General features: G+C 40.1%; 1 protein-coding gene across 2 annotated transcripts in view; it reads right to left on the bottom strand.

Annotated features, from left to right (window-relative positions):
• Positions 1-19,654, bottom strand: part of LOC137175730 (copine-8) — a 97,278-nt gene extending 77,624 nt beyond the window's left edge. For both annotated transcript variants that reach the window (XM_067581560.1, XM_067581561.1), the window contains exon 1: positions 19,347-19,654. In XM_067581560.1, coding sequence (XP_067437661.1) covers positions 19,347-19,444 — 98 coding nt within the window. In that variant the 5' untranslated portion in view covers positions 19,445-19,654. The remainder of the gene's footprint in view (positions 1-19,346) is intronic.
• Between the last annotated feature and the right edge of the window lie 7,812 nt (positions 19,655-27,466).

Genomic DNA, 27,466 nt, shown 5'->3' with positions numbered 1-27,466 from the left:
GGTGTTGAGTGAAAGAGTTGGCAGGCAGCGTAATTAGCCGTCCCAAATTGTGCGAGAGCAGCAAGAGGAAGCATCTTTTTGTGCGTGTGTTTGAGACTTAAGCTGTTCTATTTCTGTGTTTATGGACTCTATTTGGAGCTCGGGCTTAACCACGGGCAGGAGAAAGGGAGAAAAGTTAAGTGGGAGAGTGTGAAAAAAAGAGGAGGGGGGGGGTTTAAAAGCTACAGCAGATGGTGATGTGGCGTATAGTTGCTATGCCAATGCCAACGTCCCTTTGCTCACTTTGGTTGAATTGCTGTTCTAGATTAAAAATTACTGCAAGATTTGTCGCTGTTGTTGCCACCGCTGCTGCTGCTGCTACAGTAATATAATTAATTACCTTCAATGTCAGTTGAGTTTTTCAGTTACAGAAAGAACTTTTCCCCTCTATAACTCTTTTTCTACAAATAAATCAACATTATGTAACATTTTCTTTGTCGTTATGTTCTAATTTACTCTTTAATTTATGTTTGCTTCCCACCGTTTTGTTCTTAATTAGTTAATCACTCTCAGTCGATTCTTATTAGTTAATTATCGTAGAGTGCTCCTGTATTTGTGTTGAGCTTCGTGGTCTGTAAGCCTGAGAATGCTGCAATGTGTATTAGTGAAGTGATGTGACAGTAGATTAAATAGTTCATTCCAGGAGAGGGATCCTTGGAAAAATATCAATATCAATATCTTGTAAAGATACCGTAATGGCCTCTAAAAGCACAGCTTAATAATTCATTTAAAACCAGTCATCCTCCCTGCAGTTCATTCATGTACTACAGGGCTGCAACTAACTATTATTTTCATTATCAATAGATCTGTTGATTGTTTTCCCAATTAATCGATTAGCCTTTTCGTCAATAAAATGTCACACAAGGGTGAGAAATATCGATCACTGTTTCCCAAAGATCAAGATGCAACCTTAAATGTCTTGTTTTGTCCCAACCAACACTCCACAAAGTGAATATCTTTAGTTTCCTATCACAAAGGACTAAAGAAACCAGAAAATATTCACATTTAAGATGCTGAAACCAGAGAATTTTAGCATTATTTTTGTAAAAAATTACTCAAAATGATGCAATTCATTTTTTGTTGATCAACTGATCTATCTATCAGCTCTAGATTCAGGTAACTGACATTTAATGTTGCTGGGTTTTTTTACACCATATATCACTCTGGAATTGTATTTTTGGTCGACTACTCAGTCACTTGTCCTTGTTTTTTCCTCCCGCAGCATTTTCATACCTGAAACTGCTCTCAAGCTCAATACATGATGTGCTGTGACTTCTCATCACATTTCTTCTGCTTCACCTCTGCTTCCTCAAAGCTCTCCTCTCCTTACATGAGTGTTTCATCTACTTTGCATTATTCTCCGCTTCCTTACTCTTCTTTATTATCACAGAATCCTTCATTTCTTCAAATCCTCTCTGCTGTCCTGTTTCTTGTTCTGTCCTCTTCTCGGGGGAACAGGGGTTTTCTCGGTGAGAGCCCACAGCATTCATTCCTTATCTGTCTTGTGTTTTACTGCTTCTTTCTCTCCTCTCTCTCTCTCTCTCTCTCTCTCTCTCTCTTTCTATGTCTCTCTCTCTGTTTGACCGTGACCTGAATAGGCTCTTTGGAGACTACACCATCTCACTGAACTAGATACAGTTACACACATATGTAGATACACACAGAGCCACATGGAGCAACCTGTGTATGGTCTAATGATTTTCCAGTTCAACTAACTCCGGTGTCCACCACCTAACTGCAAACGCTCACATATACACAAAAACAAACGAATACCAAATGTCAAACCTAATATTTCGACATAATATACGTAGGTGCAGTATTTCAGATCTAATCAGCAAAGCTAAAGATAACGCTGGGTGAAAAACAAAGAGACTGTTTTTGCAGTGGCGAGTAATCTCAAATTGGAGTCCATGTGTGACTGGAAACACCAGCAAGAGACAGAATACCAACCCGACAGAGACGCAATTCACTCTCATTTATAGAGAGAAGCTGAGGTTTTCAGTTTCTATGGATGACATGTGTTGATGTCACTTATTCATACACTTCGCCAAGACATGTTGTGGCTGCTATGAATGAGGAGGGCTGCAGTGCCACAAGGAAAACAAGTCCATAACTTCAGAAAGTAAATGCCATCAGAATGGAAAATAATCTGTTTGACGTAGCTGGCAGTCAGCAGTGTTTGGACATTGAAATGTGGCCAGAATGAATAAACCCCATGTACACCTTGCATTAACTCGTGATCTGTATCTGGATAAAGAATGTTAATGCAGGATAGAAAAGCACACAGAATCCATTGTGATCTGAATGCGATCTGACAAACCACATGTGGGCGGGTCAGCAGGCTCGCATTGTGACCGAATTCTAACTATGTTAAAATGCAATTCGTACAGCGTAACCACATTCTTAAGAATAAAATCACCTATAAACACCTTTTCCTGCTAGCTTAAGAAATCCCAGCAAAACCTTTGATGAGCGGTAGCAGTAGCTGGCAATTCTTCCCTCTCAAAAAGACACTCGTCCATGATATCACTTTGCTTGACCTGGGCTGCACCATGTTTGTTGATAATGCTTATTAATATCAGGTGTATATGGAGCCATATACAGTATACATACAGAACATAACAGAAAGAGAATTATGAAAGGGAAGACCCAAAACATTCATATGTGTATTATTCCGTTGTTGCTATTTTTAGAAGACGCTAATGCACCACAGTCAATATCCTACTTGTGTTGAAAACTATTATCATTGTATCTTTAAGAAAGCATGTCCTTAAAAACAGTACATTCACTATGATTTCTAGTCTTTAGTTCAGTAGTATTGTTGATGGAGACATACTTTATCGCTGATGTGCTCATTTTAAGCACCTCGCAATGCTGTCTTATCACTCCAACAGTGTGACGTGGCTGACCTCATCACACAAGGCTGAACCTTTGCCTTACTCGAGTGTCCTGCCTCCTGCTTCATAACACATCTCTGTCATACATTCTAAACACTTTGGTTCTATCAAAGCACAGCAGCATAGTCGGGGCACAGAGCACATATTCTATTATCACACCAGAGACCTCAGTTCCACTCCCCTATCTCTCTAAAATACTGTGCCTCACTATTCAGATGCTACTCTTACAATAATCTACAAATGCGTTTTGCTTTTTCTTAATTTCTCCTTAGAGGGGGGTTTTCCTCCCTGTGCAGACTTGACATCCAAAACAATGAGCTGAAAGCTGCTAAAAGCTGCAAAAAGCTGAAGACTAGTGTGTTGATGCTAAGTGGGCCTGGCAGTAGTAGAAACCCTTTAACCTCACTGGGAGTCCTCTCATTAAATATTAATACCAAAAATGCTATTTAATGGAGCATTGAGCTTTGTTGCAGAGATTCAACACACCTCATATATCATGCAAGACTGTAATGGTCAAAATCATAGATCTACTACAGGACTAGTATGATAGGTGCAGAAATGAGAAATGCTGCCATGTTTTCCTCTTATTACTTAAATGTGTTTTTTACACTTTCAATGTCACATCTTACACATTCTGAGTTCAATTCGAGTGTTTTCCAGCTGGGATGTTAAAAATGCTGCTTTTAACAGGGACCTGCACTGTACTGGTGTGCATTTACATTTAAATAGAGGTCCTATTCTCTTGGCCTTTCATGCACTTCTCGGTATCACATCCACCACTGCAGGACTCTTAGGGGCTGTGTATGTGTGTGTGTGTGTGTGTGTGTAGCTGTGCTTAGCAACAGACCAGGAATATTCTTGGAAACATGTGGAGCGAAAGGACACAACTGGGCATGCTCAAATATTCTCAACAGGTCGCTGAGCACCATGCTACAGGTACCTGCATCCCTTCTTTTTTTCCAATTTTCTCTCCATCGCTTCTCCCCCTCCCCCCTTCTTGCATTTTTACTGATCCATCCTATTTGCTAGTGATGACCAATTCAATTGTTACAGAACATGAAGAAAAGCACATGCTTGCACAATCACACACACACACACACACACTGAAGGGGAGCATCAGCAGCTTATATTCTCTCTCTTCTTCTCTAAGAGGGCTGCCCTAATTCTTCTTGACAAGGGCTGGGAGAGCCAAGAGAACATCTCAGCGCACACACACACACACACACACACACACACGCTGAAATATGCTGCGCCACTATCTGCTTACACACACACACACACATGTGCAACAAAATACACATCAGTCATGTACAACACACATCTGCGCTAGTGGCATTTCACCTTAATTGCCTTTGTCACCGCCTTCAGTGCAGTTTAGTCCGACTCGCCTAGTTTCCTCCATCAACACATGTCACGGGCCTGCGTACTGAACGCCTGTAACTGCTCAATACCGACAAAGGCCAAGTGTCTCGGCTGCTTTAGCTGTTATTTGTCAAATATGTAATGTGTCTGTTTTGGATTTGTCTTAATCTTTTTATGCTCAGTCATAATTCTATACACATACTGCAATGTCAGAGCTCAGATGTTGTATGTCAAGCAGCCAAATTGTGTGTGGGTGTGTGTAAAAACTACTATGTGAGGTTTTGTTTGTTCTGTGTATCCGCACAAGTCTTGTCTGTATGAATAACCGTGTTACAGACTGACGAGGAGTGTGAGTGTGTGTTTGTGTAACTGTTTCAATGAGGCTACTTGGAGCTACCGTGGGCGACGACCGGGCATGAAGAGGAGGAGGATGGGAGACTCCCCTCATATTAACCTTTGTATCTAACTTTTTCTCCATTACATGTGCGCCTTGGCCTTCGCACGTTGTTATCGACAGAACAAGCCGAATGTGCGTTTGTGCATGTGAGAGTGAGAGAGACGACGTGCTCGGATGCAAAGGCCGAGGCCGGGGGCTTCTACACGAGAGAGAGAGAGAGAGAGAGGCAGACAGAGAGAGAGACAGCATCCCTGGAGGAATTCAAACAGTCTCTGTGCTATGTGACCGGGATGGAGATGACTTCATTAGGCCGGCTAGTTTCCCTCTCTCCCTTCTGTGTCTGTCTCTCTCTGGCTGTGAACAGGCCTGTGAGGGTGATTTACTGTATGTCAAGTAATCTCACTCCTCAAATAGTCCAAATCTGTGTCGCACTGACAATCTCAGAGCTTGGTGTGTGACGGTGCGTCTTTCTTTTGTGAAACAGCCCTGGAAAAATCCCAGTCACATGTAGCCAATTTTCCATCCAGATATCACACCCCAAAATGTCAAATTTGGTGCTGGCAAATTTTATAGGAGACGTTTTGATTTATTTTATAATGCCTTTATATCCCATGAGAGGCAATCTACGTCATTATGAATGTAAAATGTCAGAGCATCAAAATGTGATCGTATTTTATGTGTGTGCTGGAAATGTCATCAGCTGTCTGACTGATGAGAGGTACAACAGCACAAATGTGTGTGTGTGTGTGTGTGAGTCTTTCATACTGCATGTGTGCTATGTGTCCGTGCATATTTCTCTATGTGCTTAAAAGCTTTTAAATGTATACGTGCAGATAGATACTGTGTGTATTACGTATGAGGTCTGTCAGCTGAATTGCTCCCTTGAGGATTCTGCTGTACATCCTGATAACTATTGATGAATCCATTTGCTATTACGACTCGAGCACGTTCTCTGATGGCTTGTTGAGCAGAGCTTTTAACACCTGTTTGACCCAAAGGTAAACAGGTCTCACTGCTCATTTCTCCTATAGGAATATTCTAAGAATATCTCAGAAGAACCTCTGTGAGACACTCAACTCTCACACTGCAAATTTAAGAAAAAAATAAATAGAAAGTCTTATTCCACATGAATGCATAGCACTCATAAAAGTCGTTAACATGACTTTTATGAGCATTTGTGACTGGAATTAATAAAGTAATGTTATGGTTAGATGGATTTTTTTGTAAATAATAGACAATGAGTCAGGTTGGCTTGCTTTTGAGCAGCTGTTGAGAGGTGTGTGTGTGTGTGTGTGTGTGTCTGTCTGTCCTTGTGTCCAAGTTTATCACCTGCATTTTAAAATAACACTACAGCTGTCTAACCTTGGGAGTAAGGCCAATGTGTGCGCCTATTACCCCTCCACTTATTACTTCCACAAGTAGTAGTGGGATGGTATACAACCACTTTGTGTGCATGTGTGTGTGTGTAGCCCTTGACCTTTGGCAATGACTCGTTCTCCCTCTCCGTCAGATCTTTATCAATCCATTTTCTCACCGCAGCTGTACAGCTTGATGTATGGAATGAATGAAATGTATCAGTGCATGCAGACACACACCATACCATCTGGTGACTTATGTAGAAAACCACCCGCAGTGATAGAACAACAGAAGGGAAGAGGTCGATAGTAATTTCCTCCAAGAGAATAAATCTTTACTGACCTGACTGGAAAAAGCCAAAACCTGATTACAGAATAGTATGGTGGCCTGTAACACAGAAACACACAAAACTCCCACAGATGCACATAAACACACTCTGCCTCGCTCAGAAACAGAGATAGTGTAAGACAGATGGGACAATGGCATCAATTCATGGACACTAAGAAGAGTTTCTTCAATGTAGCTTTGTCTCACTGATTGCCTGCACCACTGTGTTCTCATCCAAAATCATTTGCGTTCCCTGCTGTTAAGAACCGCATGTAAACAGACAGAAAAAGTCTGTCGGCCGTCGTGTCATCACGCACACTCACACACATCCTTTTGTGCTTTTGGCTGGCATTGAACCAGCGCTCAGCAGGCGACCCTGTCTTCGCTTCAAAGTGATGGTTGTCAGCGTCATCTTCAATAAGAGGACCATTATGTGAGCTCTATGGGGCCAAAAAGGTCAACGCAATCACTTCCCATAGACGGAGTGGGAGTGAGCGACCTGAAAATAGATAGTGGGTCGGTCATGACTTGTGATGTTAAAAGGCGGGGTTGCTAGGTAGGTGGTTTGCCCCTCACACTCTGAGGAAAACATAATGCTCTGTGTGGACATGTTGGCTAAAGATTTCTTGTAGTTGTTTTACAAGAGAAATAGCTATAGCACATTTTAAAATGTGAATCGATAAAATCAATGGATTAGGTCAGTAAAGTATTATTTATATAGCACTTTTTAGAATACACAGTTACAAAGTGCTTCTCACACATACACACACACACAAAATATGAATGAGTAAGTAAATAAAGTAAAATAAATTACAATATAAAACACAGCACAATGAGAAACAGACCAAACTAATACAAACCAAAACATAAGACAGGGATGGAGATCTATAATAAGGCTTGCCTATAAAGATGGGTTTTTAGAAGCTGCTTAAAACAGTCCAAAGACTCAGCAAATCTGACAGATTGGGGAAGACGATTCCAGAGGTTTAGGGCTAAAACTGCAAAGGCATGGTCACCTTTTGTTTTGCAGTTGGAATGGGGGATTGATAAAAGGCTGAGATTTGAGGATCACTATGGTTGAGAAGTGGAATGAGGAACAGATCAGAGATGTAACTGGGGTAGCTGTAGCGGCAAGGGCATGCAGGGCCTATATGTAATCAACAGGATCTTGTAGTTTAATCTGAATTTTACAGGAAGCCAGTAGAGGGATGCAAGAACAGGGGTAATATGGGACCAACGGCTAGTTGTAGTTAATAGCCTGGCGGCTGCATTTTGAACCAAGTGTAAACAATTTAGAGCACCTTGACTGAGGCACGTGTATAGAGAATACAATAATTGAGATGGGAGAAAATAAGAATGTGAATTAATAGTTCAAGATCCGTAGAAGACAAGATACACCTGATTTTTGCGATATTTCTTAGCTGAAGAAAACAGGACTGGATGAGCTTAGTAACTTGATGTCAAAAGTCATACACTGGTCAAAGATGATACCAAGATTCTTAGCAGTAGAATCTTGAAAGGGGCAGGATTTTTCATTAAAAGCCTATAAAGAGAGATTGAACTAAGCTCCAAACAGAGCAAGCTCTGATAAAGAACAAAGGAGATAGCAGTTGGTTGGTGAGTGTTTCTGAAACTTTGTTTTTGAGTTTGATTTCGGATTTAAGCTGTTGTCAGGCCGTTGTTAGGCTTTGTTGGAGCAGAGCAATTCCTGGTTTCACTCTCTGAGTTTCAATAGGTGGGTCAGCTGACGTGAGTCACACCCTCTATTGTTGCCTTTCTGTGAAAATCTGAAAGTTCAGTGACACTGTTCAGTGACACTTCCTGGTACTTAAACAGAGGAGCTGCGCTGCAGCATCAGCGGAAGCATCAGCTCTCATTGTGTCAAGACCAAATTGGGTAAAGACCTGCGAGTCAACCTGTGCGAGTCCACCGAGCAAGGACACCAATTGGTTATTCCTTTTCTGCTATCTATTCACGTAGCCTGCCTCATTCACCATGTGCTACAAAGACATCCCTGTCACACAGTCTCATCTCAGATCTCATCATGCCTTGCCGATACGTCAGCACAGAAGAAAGAACACCACCTTCAACTTAATCTCTCTAAGAGTGAGCTCCTTGTCATCCCAGCCAGTCCCTCTATACAACAACAGATCGGTATCCAGCTCAAATCAACCAAACAAAGCCCGCAAAGTCAAAGAAACTTGGGTGTCATGATTGATGACCAACTAACTTTTAAGGTTCACGTGGCCTCAATTACTTTGTCGTGAAGATTTGCCCTGTACAACATCAGGAAGATCAGACTCTACCTGTCTGAGCATGCAGCACAACATCTAGCACAGGCTCTTGTAATATCAAGCAGTGATCACTGCAACTCTTTACTGGCAGGCCTCCCCACATGTACGTTCAAACCTCTGCAGATGATCCAGAATGTGGTGGCACGGCTGGTCTTCAACCAGCCCAAAACAGCACATCACCCCACTGTTCATATCCCTCCACTGGCACCAAGTTACTGCCCACATCAAATTCAAAACCCTGACACTTGCTTACAAAACAGCAACTAAAACAGCTCCCACCTACCCGTACTCCCTCATTCAGGTCTACGCTCCCTCCTGCTAACTACACTCTGCCAAATGAAAGGTGCCTGGTATTACCACCACAACAGGGCCCTGAGTCACTAGCTAGACTCTTCTCTTCTGTAGTTCCCCGGTGGTGGAACGAGTTACCAAACACTGTTCAATCCACAGAGTCCCTCTCTATCTTTAAGAATAGAGTAAAGACCCAGCTCTTTCGTGAACACCTCTGCACATGATAGACTGAAAAAAAGAAAAAGAAAATCTGCTTCTATGCATTCTAGGCACTCTATGCATTGCCTGTTGGCACCTACGTCCTATCAGACTCAAACTTAGCTTTATGGCACTTACTCTTGTTGTTGTCTCCTGACTAGATCCTTGCTTATGTTGTATCATCTCTCAGATGCACGTTGCTTCGGATAAAAGCATCTGCTAAATGAAATTGTAAATTGTAATTGTAAGATTTGATATTTGAGTGAAATGGACCAATACACTGATCAACTGCAGTGGCAAAGTTATTAGGTCCAATTAAAAGAACTTCTGATTTGTCAGGGTTTAGGTGGAGGAAATTAAGAAACATCCAATCTTTGGTGGCAGCTAAACAATCATGGGGGGAGGACAGGTGATTCAGGTTATTGGGTTTAACAGAGAAATAGATCTATGTATCATCAGCATAACAGTGATGACATGTCTTGAAAGCGGCTGAACAAATGACCCAGAAGAAGAATGTATAACGAAAAGAGGATTGGTCCAAAGACCGACCCCTGAAGAACTCCACACAGCAGGGAAGTTGATGAGGACACATTATTGTTGGTATCCACATTACAATATCTATTAGTCAAATAAGACTGAAACCAGTTTAAAGCTGTAAAAGACATGCCAACCCAGTTATGCAACCTGCAAGTAAAATGGCACGATTAATGGTATCAAAGGCAGCACTTAAATCTAGTCAGATAAGAATGGAATTTTCACTTTTGTCTGCATGCATAAGAATGTCATTGGTCACTCTTAGTAATGCGGTCTCAGTACTATGCTTGTGGTGAAAGCCAGATTGAAATTTGTCAAAGATGTTATGACCCTCAACCAAGTTCAGGAGTCGGTCCATAACAATTTTTTCAGGGATTTTGGATAAAAAAGGTAGCTTGGAGATTGGTCTACGATTCCCTAACTGGGCTGGGTCAAGAGAGAGTTTTTTAAGGAGTGGCTGAACACTGGCAATTTTAAAATAGTCAGGTACAGACCCCAATGTGAGAGAGTAACTGATAATAGGTGTGAAGTCAACAGGGGGCACTGGATACAATTTAGAGCATGTGACCCTCGAGAGGAGCTTCGGTCAAATCTTCAGGGGAGGAATAACACTAGCATGAAACTTTATCTCTTAAAGAAATACCTTGATACTAAATACTTTCCTGCTAGCAGTGCCTCATGCTGTCAGTGATGAAAGATAATTGTAAGAAAACACTGTCAGGAAACATTGCACCATGCAACTTAAATCTGAATATTTATAATCCTTTCAGAGAGATTATTTTTCAAGATCACTCCAGGCCATTGGTACAATGGCCAAATACAATTTGAAATGTCAAGCGTTTCCTTTAATCTTGGCACAATAGTCCAAAGTCTGTATCTGTTTTTGTACGATCCAGCCTTACACAACCTACATTTATCCAACCTACTTTTTATCCTTTTCTTGGCTGTGGCCCAATAACCTGAAGTGTCTTCCCTCTATCTGCTTCCCATGGTGAGATTCAACCCAATCACTGTTTTCATGTGGAAACCTCATATCTTGTTATTATGATGTATTCTGTCAAATGTGAAGTGAAGTGAATCTTATGTGGGTATTTTATGCTTTCACTAACTTTCATGAACAATTAACACATAAACATTGCTAAAAAGCTAACGTGGAGACTAAAATGCAACAGTCAGTGGGAAAATCAATATGTTTTTCTTAATTTGTCGAAAGCAGACTTTTGTACTTTGGACTGCAGTACACAGTGAAGATAATGTAAATGTTTTCATAATCTCTGCAAGCATTCAATAGTCAATAGTCTGTACTAACATCTTCACTAAACCAAGATAAACATTCTCCAAAATTGGATTTTAAATGGTAAATGGTGTTTGGATTTGATTCCACTAAAGGCCTCAACAGTAACATCACTTATAACACAACTTCAACAAAGTCCCCCATTTCATTTAACAACATATTACTGTCTAGGTCTAGGCTTTCCTCTGGTACATCTGGTATTATAAGAAATGACACTTACCGTAGCCCGACTTCACAGCCATTCCCTCTACACTACAGACCTGAGCTGAGCAGATTGTATCTCCATCTGTCCAGAGGCTACATCTTAGTGTTCATAATAGTGTAATATTACTTTCCATATCAATATTACAATGATACATTGTTTACAGTGCATACTGATTTTGTACTTCATCAGAACAGTTGTCTACTGCCATACTCCTGATCTACATACATAAACAACAAAGAGACATTAAGCCAACTGGTCACAACTTGTTAACAGTGACAAAACACTGTGATTGTACAGTTGTGCTACTCTGACTTTTTTCTATTTACTCACATGCTGGCATTGTAGAACCCAGCGGTCATAAAGGAGAGCAGCTTTGCAACACTAGCAGGCTGAGCTGAACAAAACACAGTACAGTAAAGAAAGGATTGACATTTGAGTTTATTTTAGCTGATATCGATCCACTAAAATATGCCTGGCTTTACCACCATATCACTCTCTTATAGTAGGATTGGCTTGGGACAACTCTAACACAAACCATTCAACAAATTGTCAGTTGCTCAAAAATGTATTCCTTCTTCACTTAAAGACAGAGATTCACAAAATTTGTAAGACATCAATTGCATATTGAGACTTTTCATCCTTATTATTTATTGGGTTTTAATATCTAAATGCTGTTCCCGAAGCTTTTCTGCCATGAAAGTTCTGCAAGAAGTCTTGTGATTTTGGGGGGATAAAAATGTTCACATTTAAAGACACGATGAGAGTATGGGTCCTTGACGACTTCAGTCCAAATATATTGGTATCATATCAGCTTTAACATCTTGAAGTGACTGCAACCTCCTTTGAGCACAAGCACTTGTTTGTGCTGATAATGGTTACCATGCTATTTCTCAGAATGCACCATTGTGCTTTAGAGAGGTGAGACTGTATGCCTAAACAAATTCCTTTGCCAAACAAAGCTATTGAGAAGTACCACAAAAACACAGAGCACAGTGTGTTTCATGGGCGGCTCGCAAACAAACCAAAGACTCCAAAATATACAACTACAGTTTATATGGGCAACAGCGTGTTTACATCAAACAAATACAGCTAAATACACAACTAGCTCCCACAGTTTCTTAAAGACTCATGCCTCTTTTGCTTTCAATGTTTTCCTACAGTATGTCACAATTTTACCTTGTTGATTGATTGCCTGGACCCAGAGTACTGCTGGATTTCTGTCCTTAATCACAGTTAATCACATTCACCTGGTGAAAATCATTCACAGGTATAAATAATTCCCTAATTAGATGACCAGCATTAAATTATCCATCAGGCACATTAATATGGATTTGGGAGTACTAATGCAGTTGGTACTAGGAGTTCATATGCAAATGTTAAAGCAATATAAAAGGTTCATCCATGTGCATGTGGTCATTGGTATTCATTTGGCAGCTTTTAGCATCAACGTAACAGCAGCCAATGAGGGAACGGCGGAATGAAAAATTAGACCAGTTTTCCCACTCAAAAAGAATATAATTAACCTCTTCAACACCATGACGAGCAAATGATTGCCCTGCCTGCCAAATGATTCAAACAGTAGGCTGTGTGTACTCTGTGTGGGAGGCCTCCATTCACCATTCACTGGGCTGTAATCCAGATAATGTTTGAGAGTATAAATTGGTTCCACAGGTGAGGAGATCCTCACCTGCGGTTTCATGAGGCAGCGTTTAAGTAATGTACTCACAGCGGATCTGAATTAGACAGACTACTCTTACGCAATAAGTGTTTTAACTCATATTTAGCATGACAAGAAACACCTAAAGCCGCTGGACTACTTGTGGTTTGAAGCTGATACGATGACACATTTTTTGAGTGAATCCATTAGGATCACAGCAGTCGCGTGTCCCAGCCTTCGGGCCTGCACAAATATGACCTCGTTTTCAAATTTGGCTTCTCTTCATATTTCAAAACCAGGCTTTACTGAAATCAGTCAGGAACAATTTGTAGGCTGGGTTACAGTAGAGTGGGATAACGATGATTAAGACTTATTAAGACCTATTGTTTTTTACTTTTTCTCATTTCTAAGCTGCCCAACACGAGTAAATAAGAGGACTTGACATTCACTTGGACACGACGGTCATATCCAAGACCAAGCATTCATATTCTCCTTCTGGTTGTAAGAGCACACACATGCAGGAGGATGCCAGCCGTAACCATAAAAAACACATTTTCATGGATATTTACTCTGCAGCCAATATGTTTTGGCAACAGGGAATATAGGAAAGAGATGCCTTTTTTTCCTCCCCATCTCTCAGCACCAGAGAGAATGTAGAGCAAAGAGCAGAAGAGCAAATCTGAAAGTTATTACTGTCAACAGTTATGATGTTTACTGACAGTGGGACCATGGCAAGAAACAGACAGGCAGGCTTGTATTTCTATATTAAAGAGGATATAGCATGCACATTTCCAGAACTATATTTATATTCTGAGGCTCTATTGGAAGATCTTTGTATGATTTACAAGTCAAAACTCTTTATTTATCTTACACTGGCTCTTTCTTCAGCTCCTCAGTTCAGCCTCTGTGTGCAACAAGCAGTTTTAGCCCCTGTCTCTGTAAGGTTAGGTAATTAATTTTTAGCCTATAGCCTATTTGTTTACATTTAGGGAAATCTATATCATGAAAAGTCATGTTGCTTTGGCTACAGACTCTCTCTTTCACACTGTACAAACAACAAACACTGGATTACTTTGACACTGAAGAAAAAGTCTGAAAGTTGTGTTGTGATGTCAAGAGTTCCCGCAGATTGTAGCAGTTTGTGAGTTATGACAAATATTACCGCAAAAATTCAGACGCCTTTTGTATCTGCTCATATTTGAACAATGTATTTGCTTTCATTTACATCCCTAAGAGAGAGTAGTAGTAGTAGAAGTTAATATAGACAAAGACACATGCATGCAAACACAAAATATATCAAAGCACCTGTGCATGCAGCTACCTAACAAACAGTAACAAGCTTTCCGATACAGAACGCAGCACCTCCCATCATCCTTAATGGCTCATGAAATGTATAACCTTGTTACACCGATATCCATTTCTTTACAATATTAACTTCGGAATTGTACAACAAAGACAAACAGCAGAACTTTGCAGGTGTGTCACTTATTTGATAAATGAGGAGCATTGGTTTTGTGCGTACATGTGTGTGCGTTTGAGTGTGGAAAAACAGGTAACAGCCGGAGCGTCGGCCCAATCGATGACTGTAATGGAATATTTGAGTCCCCCTGGTTCCAACATGTAGGTGGTAACACGAAAGGGCATCAGGGATTCATTTATTCTTCTGTGTGCGGGTGAGAAATGGTTTGTGTGTACAATCATTCATATACGTAGACCTACAGTGTACAGCGTATGTGAACATACTTCTTTGCGTGTGTGCCTTTGTGCGACGCAGTAGGCAGCGTTTGTAGCGCATTGATCACAGCTGATACCTCGGGCTCTCCCATCGATCAGAAAAATGTCTCCAGCTTGCTGCTGAGTCTGAGCCAAGCTCTTACTTCATACCCCCACAGCCTCAGAGCATTACCTGAATTATGTGGAGATGCAGGCTGAGAGGATCTCTCAATATTTCTTCATGGTTATGTCACAACTAACTATATAGCAATTACATGAGGAGGGCTACTTGGAATGAGAGTATCTGCTTCATGTCGTCTATTTTCTCACCTTTTTCTCTATCTGTTGTCTTTCTTTCTCTCGCCGGCGCTCTCTCTTTCCACACTTCATCTTGACAAGTTATTCAGCCTATTAAAGAGGCTTAATGAGTATGAATATCAAATTAAAAATGAAAACCAGTGATGATTATGTCACTTGTTGGCAAATTACCTGTTACAGTTTTCCCTGAAACAGGTGAAAACAGCTTAAAATCAGACTTGAGTGTTTCGACACAGCAGATTTGCATTAGAAGCGAGCTGAATTAATTTACCATATAGATTTTTTGCACTAATTTCCATAAGATACACTCATATATAAGACTTTGGACTCAATTACATGACCTGTTAAAATTCAAACAGTTTTCTCAGGCTCTCTCTCTCATCCTAGATCGACTGTGACTATCACAGTGACTATCATTGCAGCCACGTTACACATATTATCATCCAAACTGTCTGATACAATGGACTCTCATTCATATTGTTCTCTCTTAAGCAATTGTCTCCTCAGTAGGATTTCACACTCTAACAACCCCCCTACACACGCACACACACAGAGGGAAACTTTAAAAAAGTAGTAACCATGGTGATATTTTACACCACCCATTATGTCCACTTTAAAAAAAAACACTGAAACATGCACAAAAATGCAAAGTATACGCGCTCACACAAACACATAAACACATGGACACACACCTGGCTGTAACCATGGCGTTCCAGCTCTTGGGTCGGAGGTAAGAGGACGACCACTAAAACACACTCCCACCCTGGGGGCCGAGGAGCTGGGTGACTCAGACATTAGCCAACTCTGCCAAACATGGTCATATATTCTGCTGGAATATGACATGATCTCTCTGTTACTAAGGAGATTGCACAGAGACCCTCTGGAAATACAGTAACTACAGTAACTGAGCGACTAAGGCAGGGCAGGAGACGGTTTCTGTCCGCTCCTCTAAGCCGAGTAGTATAGATGTAACATCAATCAGAGTCTGAAAGTTTGATGTTTGAATAGAGCGTGCATCAGACCAGTCAATGTAATTTCTAAACTTTGGAAAACACTGACAAAATGGACTTCATTGTGCATTCACGTTAAATTAAAAAGAATATGACTGACGTTTGATGCCTACCCTAATTTTGTAGCACTCATATTAATCCGGTTACTGGAAATCAACAGCATGGATGGAAGTCTTTTGCACTGCCAAAATATATCAGCTATTCAAATTGTATTAGAATCTGACCTGCAGTATGACCTGCATGTTTGAGTTTAAAACAACAAAAACACAACACAAACAAGGCACTGATGCCAAAATTAACACAGCAACACTGCAACAGAATTTTCAGTTTCAATTTCATACATTTCAATTGAATATCCGCCTGAGATGGAACATGTTTTTCTGGATTTAGCAAAAGTTAACAGGAAAATTCTGCTCATTCAAATACCTGCACACGTACAGTCATTACACGGCATTTACTTATCAGCAGCTACACAGGCCCACTGTACTGTCTCCTATGAAAGCTCATTTGTCATTACAGGGGAACTCCTATACACTACATCCTATTGTGTGCAACTGATTTTAACAGCATGCTTATAGCCTGTAGAGATATAACACTGCTGATGGTATCTATTTGTACACATCACTGTTATCCAAATGCACTGTAACCTATTTTACAGCTTCATGGCTGTGACACTTCACTGTTTTCAGCAGCTCTTTCTGTATATATGGTGTGTTTATCCTAAGCATTTAATGGTGTATGGTATCTCTGAGAGCACAAGTAATATGTGACCTTTTTTATTTTACAGAGGCAACACAGGCGTCTCAAAACATATGTGTCTGGCCTGTGAATCGTACAGCCTGTGGCCGACTGTGGGTCACCAGTCTGGCGGAAATAAACCGCATTCACTGCATTTCTCACCCTGCTCGCGTGCAGAGTGGAAATTCCTCCCTGAATGAGAGAGAAAGACCCCTTTCAAAGGGGGGGTTAAGTACACACCAGCTCTGTCCCCTGTTTACTCTGCCTGTTTCCATCATGTCAGATAACATGTTCACACGCCATAACTGCAAGTAATGTGCTTTTAAATGCCAAAATGATGCCCTCTCTTTGACAGGGGACCAACCAGCTCCAACAAGAATACCGAAGAATCAGCTGTCAAATCACACAACGACGGCACTCAAAACAACTCTAAGGAGAGGAAACACAGCTAGGAAATATTTAGGAGTAACTCATCGTAATGGTGGAATTCCCACTCAATTGTATTGCATTTACTATCTTCCATTGTATCGCTGTATTATGCTAGAAATGGTCTTTACATCCAGCTGTGTTTTTGTAAACACCTTATCACACTTGATATATTTTTCTAAGATAGTATAGACTAATGTTATCACTATAAACTTGGAAATGTCAAAAAGTTGGCAAGCGTTTAAGGTAGGCTATACTTTGACTCACCAGCTACTCATTGTATCGTTTCCTTTACAAAAAATATTGCTATTAAGTTTTCAGTACTTTTGTATAATGTTTGTGCCAATAACCAGCCCTGATATACTTAGCTGGCCTGTGTCACATGACTGTGGAAACCTATGTGTCATGTGACATGGGAGCCGACCGCACAGCCACGAACAGTCGCACAGGCTGTTTTCTAAGGCAGAGAGACAATTAGTTGCGAAAGAGGCGAAATCCGCTTAAAGGACCAGTGTGTAAGATTTAGTGGCATCTAGCAGTGAGGTTGCAAATTACAACCCCTCGCCTTCACCCTTTCCTTTCAAGCGTGTAGGAGAACCTACGGTGAGCGCGAAATTCACGAAAAATGCTAAAGGCCTTCTCCAGAGCCAGTGTTTGGCTCATCTGTTCTGGGCTACTGTAGAAACATGACGGTGCAACATTGCGGGCTCTGTGGAAGGAGACCTGCTCTCTATGTAGATATAAAGGGCTCATTCTAAGATAACAAAAACACAACAATTCTTATTTTCATGGGATTATACACCAATTAAAACATACTTATGAATATTATATTCCATTTCTGCCAGGTCTGTTCCGCCAGATGCCACTAAATTCTACACACTGCACCTTTAAAGCTAAAAATATTAACATGTTACTTTTCCTGAACACCAAACTAAGACTTGAGTAAATGAGATATAGCTCTTGAGAACATGCACCAAAGAAATGTGAGAATGTAGGAAAATGTAACTTTTTTCCCCAAACACTTTACAAAGAGATTACGTAAAAAGATAACTTGCTTTTTCATGTGGGCTTAAAAAGATAGGATATGATATCTTTATGAGCAATCAAAATGAAGTAAATACAATGCCACAATCTTTCTGTTTTGATTTCTAAGGAAATGTCAGAATGCAAGAAAATGAATGTTTTGGGAGGGGGTTTGTTTTGTTTTGGGTTTTTTTCTGAACATTGCTGCCAGGAAGCTTAAATAGTGTATGTGTATATGTAGAATATGCAGAAAGAGGAAGTTGCTATGAAAAAATCAAATCTGTTTAAGAAGATTCAGAAATGTTTAAGAAAGTGTAAATGTGCACTATTGGTATTTCAATGTATTTTATTCATATTTATGTTATTATTTGTTTATTTTATTATCATTTAATCATAGTATTTGTATAAAATACTGGGCTATTTTCTTACACTTCTTGGCACAGACATCTTTATTTAACTGTACTCATATTTGCTTTTGCAATAAATTTGTCACTAATTTCTAAAAATGATCATTACCCTATTTTGAAATATCACATAGGCCTACCCTTTTAAGAAATGATCAGTATTGGTATCAGAATTCTTAATATTGTAACAAAATGTACCAGTATCATATCAAATTAAAAAACTTTGGTATCACCCTAGTATTCCTAGTAGGCTTCTCAATAGTTTGTGATGAGCTCGAGCTTGCTATTACCAGTAGTTCTCAAACGTTTTCACGTCAAGGACCCCTAATCTGACACAAATTAGACCAATGACACCCATCTGATAAGATTTTTCCTTTTAGATGTTTTATTACAGAAAGCGTATGAAACCCATGACCAACATAGTCACACATTCTGTCACTGTGTTATTTATGGATGGAATTATAGTCAAAATAAATTCCCCTTTTTGCTGGGGACCTCCTGGAACCCCCTCAAACTCCCCAGGGAGTCCCCGGACCCCACTTTGAGAACCACTGCTATTACCATAAAGTATTCATAAGATACGCACACTTTTTCTTTGATGTCCCTGTCTTCATAAAACAGTTTAACAGCTCGCTTTAACGGCGGTGAAGTGAAGTAAAAGTGGCAGCACACAGCCTACACAGAAGTACACAAATGTTACGTTTAAATGTGACATTTTTTCACGCTATATTCTCGGTGTGGTTGTCGTCACGCACAGGTGAAACTAAACGTAAACTTGGCAGAAGTTAAAGTACAGGTTCAGTGTTTTTCCGTAATCCTGCTGATACACAGTGAAACCAGGTTAGACAGACACATTCCCCTACCTGCAGGACACTGTGATTTCAACTTTGGTGGCAGGAATAGACGCGTTGAGCGGGTCGAAGTCGCCTATCGACGCCATGTTTAGGAAACTGTTGTTCATCCTGTCAAAAATATGTTTTGCGTCTTCCTCTTGTTCCTTCTTGTCCGTGGTCCAGCCCCTTTTTTAAGAGCCGATGAAGGAGCGTAGCGAGAAACTGTACTGAGCGCCTCCTCGGCGAGAAGTGGAGCAAAGGTGGCAGAGAGAGAGAGAGAGGACCAGAGAGAGAGAGAGAGGGAGAGAGAGGCTGGGAGATGTGATGTCACTCTCCCTTTCTCTCTTTCTCCTCCTCTATGTGTGTGTCTTTCTCACTTTTCCTCTCTCTTCTCTCTCTCTGTATGCCTCTCTCTGCCATCTCCTTCCCCTCACTCCTCATTTCAGTTCAGTTCAGTTGACTTCTGTTCATTTTAATCCAGCAGCTCCAGCTTCACTGGCATGGTGGTAACGACAATGATATACAATCATTACACAAAAAAGTGCATAGATTTGTCATTTCCTCTGTGTGTGCGTGTGTGTGTGTGTGTGTGTGTGTGTGTGTGTGTGTGTGTTCCCCCTGCCCTCAATACTCTCATTCACTTCAATTCAAGTCAATTCAATGTGGGCTGCTGGCATGAAACACCCCTCCCTCCTTCTTGCATGGCCGTAATAACCTTTTAGGGGGCCCGGGGGGGAAGACGTGCTGTTAGGCCCCCTGATGATGTCATCGGAGTTATTTTGGCTCGGGTTTGGAGACTAGACATTTATAGTAGCAAATGCGTGAAATTGAGATAAAAGTCAGGATATCTTAGCCTCTGCTGCTTCGATTTTGACGATTCTTCTTTTGATGTATCTCTTGTAAGTCCCCTAACTATACAGAAGTGCAATACTAAATCGCCTAAGTGTACCTTTAATGTCTTACTACTAGAGTTTGACACAGGTTCCCTCTATAAATAGCCAAAAAACAGGTGACAATGGGATTTTTCAGGTCTCTGGGGGTACGGGGACCCACTGAGCAGTTGTGTATTTTGTATGTGTGTGTGCAGCAGAATAAATGGGCTGCTGCACATTCAGTCCCTCAGCCACACACTTTCCTTGTCCCAGCAGCTTGTGAGAAGATTATTAGTATTATTATTAATGTTTGTTTGGAGACACTAATAACTCTCCTCTCTCTCTCTCTCTCCTCCTCTCGCTGACCCCCTTATTCTCCTATGCTATGAGGATAAGAATCGGATTTAATTAACTAAAAGGGAGACCCTCCGCTGGCAGAGAATAGAAGGATAGCATGATGAATGTGAGGGGATAAGGAGGAGAGTCACATTATGAGGGCATTGTGTGTGTTTCTGAAAGAGATCTACAGTATATTGAACTATTTCGCCAGTCCAAGAGTGTGTGTTTGTTTCTCAAGAAGCATGTGTGTGTGCTATCAAGAGAAATTAATCTGATAATGTATTATTTTATGTGTCTGTGTGCACATAAGTGTACAAGGACACTCCTCCTTATAATAAGTGCTCTGTCCCACAGATTTTTTATTTAAAAATTTGGCATGAAGAGCCGAACAAGTATCCGAAACGGTCCTGTAGGTGAGAAAGAAAGTGCCTGCTCACTTTTGCTGTATGTTGCATCAGTGTGTGTGTATGTGTGTGTGTGTGTGTGTGTGTGTGTGTGTGTGTGTGTGTAAGCATTACGTTTAGACGATAGAGTCATACGATCTTAAAATGATGCATCTCAGCATTACTCAGTGTGTTTACTGGACCACCACATCTCTAAATATAGCAGTCTTACACACTTGCACACACACACACACACTCACACACACACACAGACACACATGCGCCACCGACACACCCTGGGCTGAATGTGTGGGATGGTGGCAAAAACCATTACGCCACCTCTGGGCAGACATCATGCCACCCGCTCTGTCCACATGGATGGGTGGGGTGGGTGGGTTCATACACACACAGGGGCAAACATTACTGCAGACACACACAGAGGAGGAATACAGACAGAAAGACAGAAGACATTTGTGTGAGTAAACAGCACATCAACACCAACCGACAGTAGCAGCACACACAGGAGCACTGGCTGTACACACACACAGAAAAACACAACTTTTGAGACCAGGCTGTAAGAATGTTGATACCCATTAATCATAATTCAGCTCCTGGATCCCTGAACATGCATAAAACATGAAGCTATTTGTTAGGAAGAAATTGTCGCATAATTGTTACTCACGACCGCGATAACTATCTCATGCATCTATGTTAACAGACCCAACCAAAGCACACAAATTCACCATCACTGTTGGACTTTCATTAAATGTTTTATGAGAAATGTATTTTTCTTTCTTTGCCCTGTAGAAGTGATATTTCATTAGAAGAAATTTAGATTAAAAAAGAAAAAGGCGATATTTCTCATTTGTAGGACATTTTTATTTGCACAATTTACCTCTGCTGTAATTCATGTTGAATAATGATTAATGGTCTTTTAGCTAAATGTAGATACAGTATAGTGGGGCTCTGTATTTATTCCTATACTTCCTCCTATACTTTAACACAGACAAAAAAATATATATACAGGCTCCAGACAATTAGATCCAGCCACAAAATAACATTATGTTTTTAAAAACATATTTTTTATTTGAGGGACCAATTTGACCAAACTGCATTTACTAGCTTTTCTGGAGTGCTTGATCATATCACATGATCTCCATCAACAGATGGCATTTGCCATGTTGTCATGGAATTATAAATGTTAAAATTTTAATTTTTTCTAAGTATTTTAAGGACCCACATGTTTGCTTAAAGGCTCAGGTTTAGTGTTCATTGTCTACTTTGGAAACAACAGGTGAGAAAACAATCTCTGGAGCTTTTGATCATATCCCATGCAGCATGTTTTAGTTTTGACTTCTTGCAATCACTGATGATGTGAGCTGAGAAAATGTCAATTCAGCTTTGTGTTTTACAGTTTGGCCAATCTGTTAGGGTGGGAAGCCAGAATGTGCTGTTATACTGTAGAAGATTGTGAGAAAAACTCATGTTAATTAATCATTACAAATATGGAGAAAAAACAAGCTACACAGTATATACTGGGCATGTGTTTGATTTGAACACATGAAATGTATACACTTATATGCACTAGAGACTAAGAGTCTATAGCCATGCTCACGGCTCTGTGAGGATGAAATCATTTTCTGCAGTTAAATGCAGACAAAACAGAAATCCTAATCTTTGGTCCTGATAATCTTCAATCATCAATCAGGCAGAACCTTGGTGCCTTATCTTCATCTTCCCGGTCTTGCCTGCACAATCTTGGCATAATTTTCAACCAATCCATGAGCTTTGAAGCACATGTTAATATGCTAACTCAATCATGTTTCTTTCACCTGAGAAACATAGCCAAACTCCAGTCTGTGGTATCAAGAAATGAAATGGAGATGTTAATACATGCTTTTATTTCATCACGTTTGGACTACTGTAACCCCCTTTTTACCTGCCTTAATAAATCTTCCATACACCACTACAAACTGTCCAAAACACAGTTGCTAGGCTTTTAACACAATCTAACAGATTGTCACATATAACTCCTATTTTAATCTCATTGCACTGGCTTCCAGTAAATGTTAGAATTCATTTTAAAATTTTTGTGCTCACTTATAGAGCCCTACATGGCCAGGCTCCACAGTACATTATGGACCTTCTGCACCCCTTCACCACTAGTTGAGCTCTTAGATCCTCCTCCCGGGGCTTTCTAAGTGTACCTCATACACATTTTAAGACCCGGGGAGATCATGCTTTCGAGTCAGTAGCCCCTAAGCTTTGGAATAGTCTTCCAACAAGCTTAAGGTTCTTAGATAATGTAGACTCTAGACTCACTCTAGATAAAGGAGCTAAAAACCCATTTGTTCAGACAGGCATTTGGGTAGTATGTGCTATTTTATCTTAATTTGTCTATTTCATCTGCTCTCCTTGTATATTTTAACTGGTGTCTTTGTTTTTTTATTTTATTCTGATTTTATTTTATTTTATTTTTCTTCTTTGACTGTGAAGCACTTTGTAACTGGTGTTTGTGAAAGGTGCTATATAAATAAACTTTGCTTGCTTGCTTGCTTGCTAGAGAGAAATTCAGGAGAAGTCATCCTCTGGGGACCATGAATATCAGTGCAAAATTTCAGGACAATCCATCAAATAGTTAAAGAAATATTTCAGTAAATAAAGTAAATATTAAATAATAATAATTAAATAAAGTAAATCTGACTCTTTAAACACACAAAGCCCAGCGGGTCAGCTGAGAGACAACTAATTAGACTCTAAATTACATAAAATGGCTTCCTATCTTTCAACTCAGCCATACCTAAATTTCTTTTTGCCCTAGTGTTAGTCCCAGGTAGTTATCATCTCTCATGTGCTCATTTATGCTACGAAGGGTTCAGCTGTGCTTAACTCATTGACACTCGGCCACTTGACACACAATTAATACTGACCTACAGTTACATGAAGAGATTTTCATTAGATGATTGAATGTTGAATGCTTCCTCTGTCAAATGTATATAAGAGCACTTGACCAGCTCACTGTGGCTGTTACTATCAGCTTTTCGTCCCATTCACTACCATTCCCCATTAGTGTGTCTATGTGTGGCTACCTGTTGGCTATCTCTCTTGACATGAAAACTCAAACTGATTCTGTAAATGAAGCACGGATGTCATTTCTTTAAAGGCAATGCCCTCTAATTTCACACTAAAGAGCTTTTACTGGCATATTAAAACGTTGCTCTTCCCAATCTGTTTTACTTGATAACTGAGAGGGGACAAGGTTGAATTCTGTAGGCGCATTAAGAGAGCAAGCAGCAGTATCACGGCTCATCAGTTCTGGTCATAAAGCAGCAGTGCTGGTATTTTTAGCTGGAGGATTCACTCTGTGAACGCTCAGAGATAGGAGTCGGACTGTTGAATATTGACCCTGTGCTCCTGAGCCTCATTGCCGCTCAGAAAAATGTCTTTAACTACCACCTGCTCGCTTGCTTTTTTCCCCGCACCTTATCTCTTACATCTTTCTTTGCTTCTGTTTCTATCTCTGACACGTCTTCTCCCACCGATTCTGTCTTTGAGTTTGTCTCCATCCGGCTGTCAAAGAAATGAGATGCAAATTGAATAGGGTTTTTCTTCATACCGCAAGTTGAAGCGAATAGCTCACGGTAGAAAACAAAACATTTGTATAGCTAATGATCCCCATACAGTATGTGATTCATCATATGACTTCATCTAAATGTAAAAACAGAGAAATGCACTGTGAAATTCTCTAATGCATCAACCAATTGCTAAATAATGTTGGAAACATAATACATAGGACAATGGATATTACATTACTGGCAGAGTGTGATGAAAATTATACATTCAACAAATGCATTTTGCTCATTGTTTTCATGTAACTTCTCGACTCAAATACTGAAAGGGAGCACGACAACCACACAGAGACAGGGCTAAATCTCATACTAGACCATTTCCCAAAGAAATGAACCTGTATTGATTTTAATCCCTCAGTAAACACGAAGCACCTGCAGCTGAACAAATCAGATTCTCATTATTCAGACAGATTTAACTGTGAAACAAGAGCATCCAGAGAAGCCCACACACATCACCAATCAATGTGTTCACTGAACAGATTAGAGGAGGATCCAAACTCTTCAGAGATTACGCTAAAATTAAACTGAAAGTGGAACTGTCAGCCCACGCTTTCCGTCTGAGAAGTCGTCATTGATTTCTGGTGAAAGTGGATCATCTGGCTTGTACTCTTGTGTGCCAGGAACACAAGTATCATTCAATTTCAGTATACAGTAAACATCCCAGAGAGCTGCTAGGGCAGAGAATTGGTGATCATGTATGAAAACTAGAAGCCATACTTGGGTTTTCCAAGAAAGTGTCTCCTTATTAATATTTTTGTGACCCGATAAACTGCCTTGGCAGTAGCCTGCATGAGCATATAAATGACTTTGGGCATTGATAGTTTCATAGAAAGCATATGCCTATACAAGGTCACACTGTAATCCAATGTTACCACAAAATGTCAACAGGGAAATGGGAAATATGCTTATTAGTTTCCTTGCCAAGAGTTAGATGGGAAGATCACTATCACTCTCATGTCTGTCCGTTAAATATGAAGCTACAGCCCGGACTACTACCATATGCTAGCTAAATAAAGCTAACCCTCAGTTTGATGTACAAAAATGGAATAAAAAAGGACAACTTGTAGTTTTACACTTTTGCAGAGTTACATGCTGGGGGTTGTTTTTACATTTTTGTTTCAGTACAAGTTAAGCCATTGTAATAAAATGTGTTAATTAGTGAACTTTAGTTAGTGTTTCCTGCTGCTTCCAGTCTTTTCGCTAAACTAAGTTAACTGCCTGCCCGCTAGCTGTATTCATTTTTAGTGGATCAAATAAGCATATTTCCCCAAGTGCCCCACATATTCATGTATTTACCCAAGTATTCCTTTAAGATTAAAAGGCCAGGATAAGGTTATGGTTAGAGTAACATGTAAAAGTTTAGATTTTGGAGATACATTAAAGCTGCTATATATGAGAATTGTGAAGCAATAACCATGTATTAATTACTTTCTATTGCCAATGAGTGAACAGATTGACCTTCCCCGACTTTCTCAGTTGCTTATAATAGCCTGTTGACTACGTAAAGGACTCTGGACGGTTTTGCTGGGAAAATCAGATGTGATGTTTGTGCACGCTCCTCTGCCCCAACCCCCTACAGTGCCAACAGGGAGCAAAACTGGCTAACGTTAGCTTAGAAATGGAGTCTGGTAATGTCTGACCCAGAGCTTTCTTCCTATTGGACAGGTAAGCTAACATTAGTGCAAAGCATGTGAAATATATTGTGATAATGTAGTTTTATCTGGCTAATGTTAGCGCTGCTGCTCGCTCAAGCTGACAGAGTGCGAGCATCAGGATGCTGACTGCAGCTCACTTAATAGCCACTAACTCATTAATGAGAGGAAATTTCTGATTCTTTCATTTTGCACCTTCAAAGCAGTTGTTCCTAACCTTTTGTACTTGCGATCACTATTAATATTACAAAGCAATGTCTACTCCCAATACCTCAATACATAAAATGTATGTCTATAAGAAACAGTAATACAATACAGTATTTCACAAGAATTAAAAAAGAGAAAATTCTTAAAAACACATAATTTTGCATAGCAGTGTTTTGTTTTTCTTATTTTCTTCCCTTGTAGTCATCTGGTGACCCTTACATTCATCTTGTGACCACTTGTGGGGGTCCTGACCCCCAGGTTGGGAACCACTGAAAAAAGAGCAACAATGTTGGAAAGCTAATTTGTTAACAAATGTGATCCTCTATTATATGCACTAGTATGTGTGCAAATCATATATGTATATACAGTGAGGACATGGTAGTTAGCTGATTTGCAAGCTGATACTATTTTGACATCAATGCAAATCAGTCACACTTCTCAAAATGAAAAATAATCAGTCTCCTGTCAAAAATAGCAGAGAAATTAAAAAAGTTGAGTTAATCAAGTTGCAGTATGTATTGTGGGGGTGTGTTATGTCATCTGAAAGCACATAATAGAATAGAATAAAGCAGACAACACAGTGTGAGGCAGCAGCAAGTCAATGCTCCGCTCCTGTGAGGCCAATTAACACTTCTCTGCCTACAGTACAGCTCAACGTTAAATATTGAGCCTTCTATCACTGTTCACATTCCTTTATGTCTTCAGGGGGAGTTTCTTGCTCTTTTTCACCTCTCGCTGTCTCTGTCTGCAATTCCTCCTCCGGAGTAAATCATAGGACACAATATTACCGCCTGCAGTTATAATTAAAGGAGGAATGAAACAAGCTGCAGGGAAATGATGATTACAGACAGAATCCAGAGATTATGTAAATTATTGTGAGATAATATACTGTATAATGTATGCATGGTGAAACTGTGTTGTTATTTTTCTTGAATGAGGATACTCCCACATTTCCCTTTTTAAAAGACAATTATTACATCTCTTCCTATTGGACAGGTAAGCTAACATTACTGCAAAGCATGTGAAATATATTGTGATATTGTGGTTTTATCTGGTTTATGTTAGTGC

Source organism: Thunnus thynnus, chromosome 23, assembly GCF_963924715.1.
Source record: "Thunnus thynnus chromosome 23, fThuThy2.1, whole genome shotgun sequence".
NCBI classification, from domain to species: Eukaryota; Metazoa; Chordata; class Actinopteri; order Scombriformes; family Scombridae; genus Thunnus; species Thunnus thynnus.
This window is presented reverse-complemented; position numbering and strand designations above follow the sequence as displayed.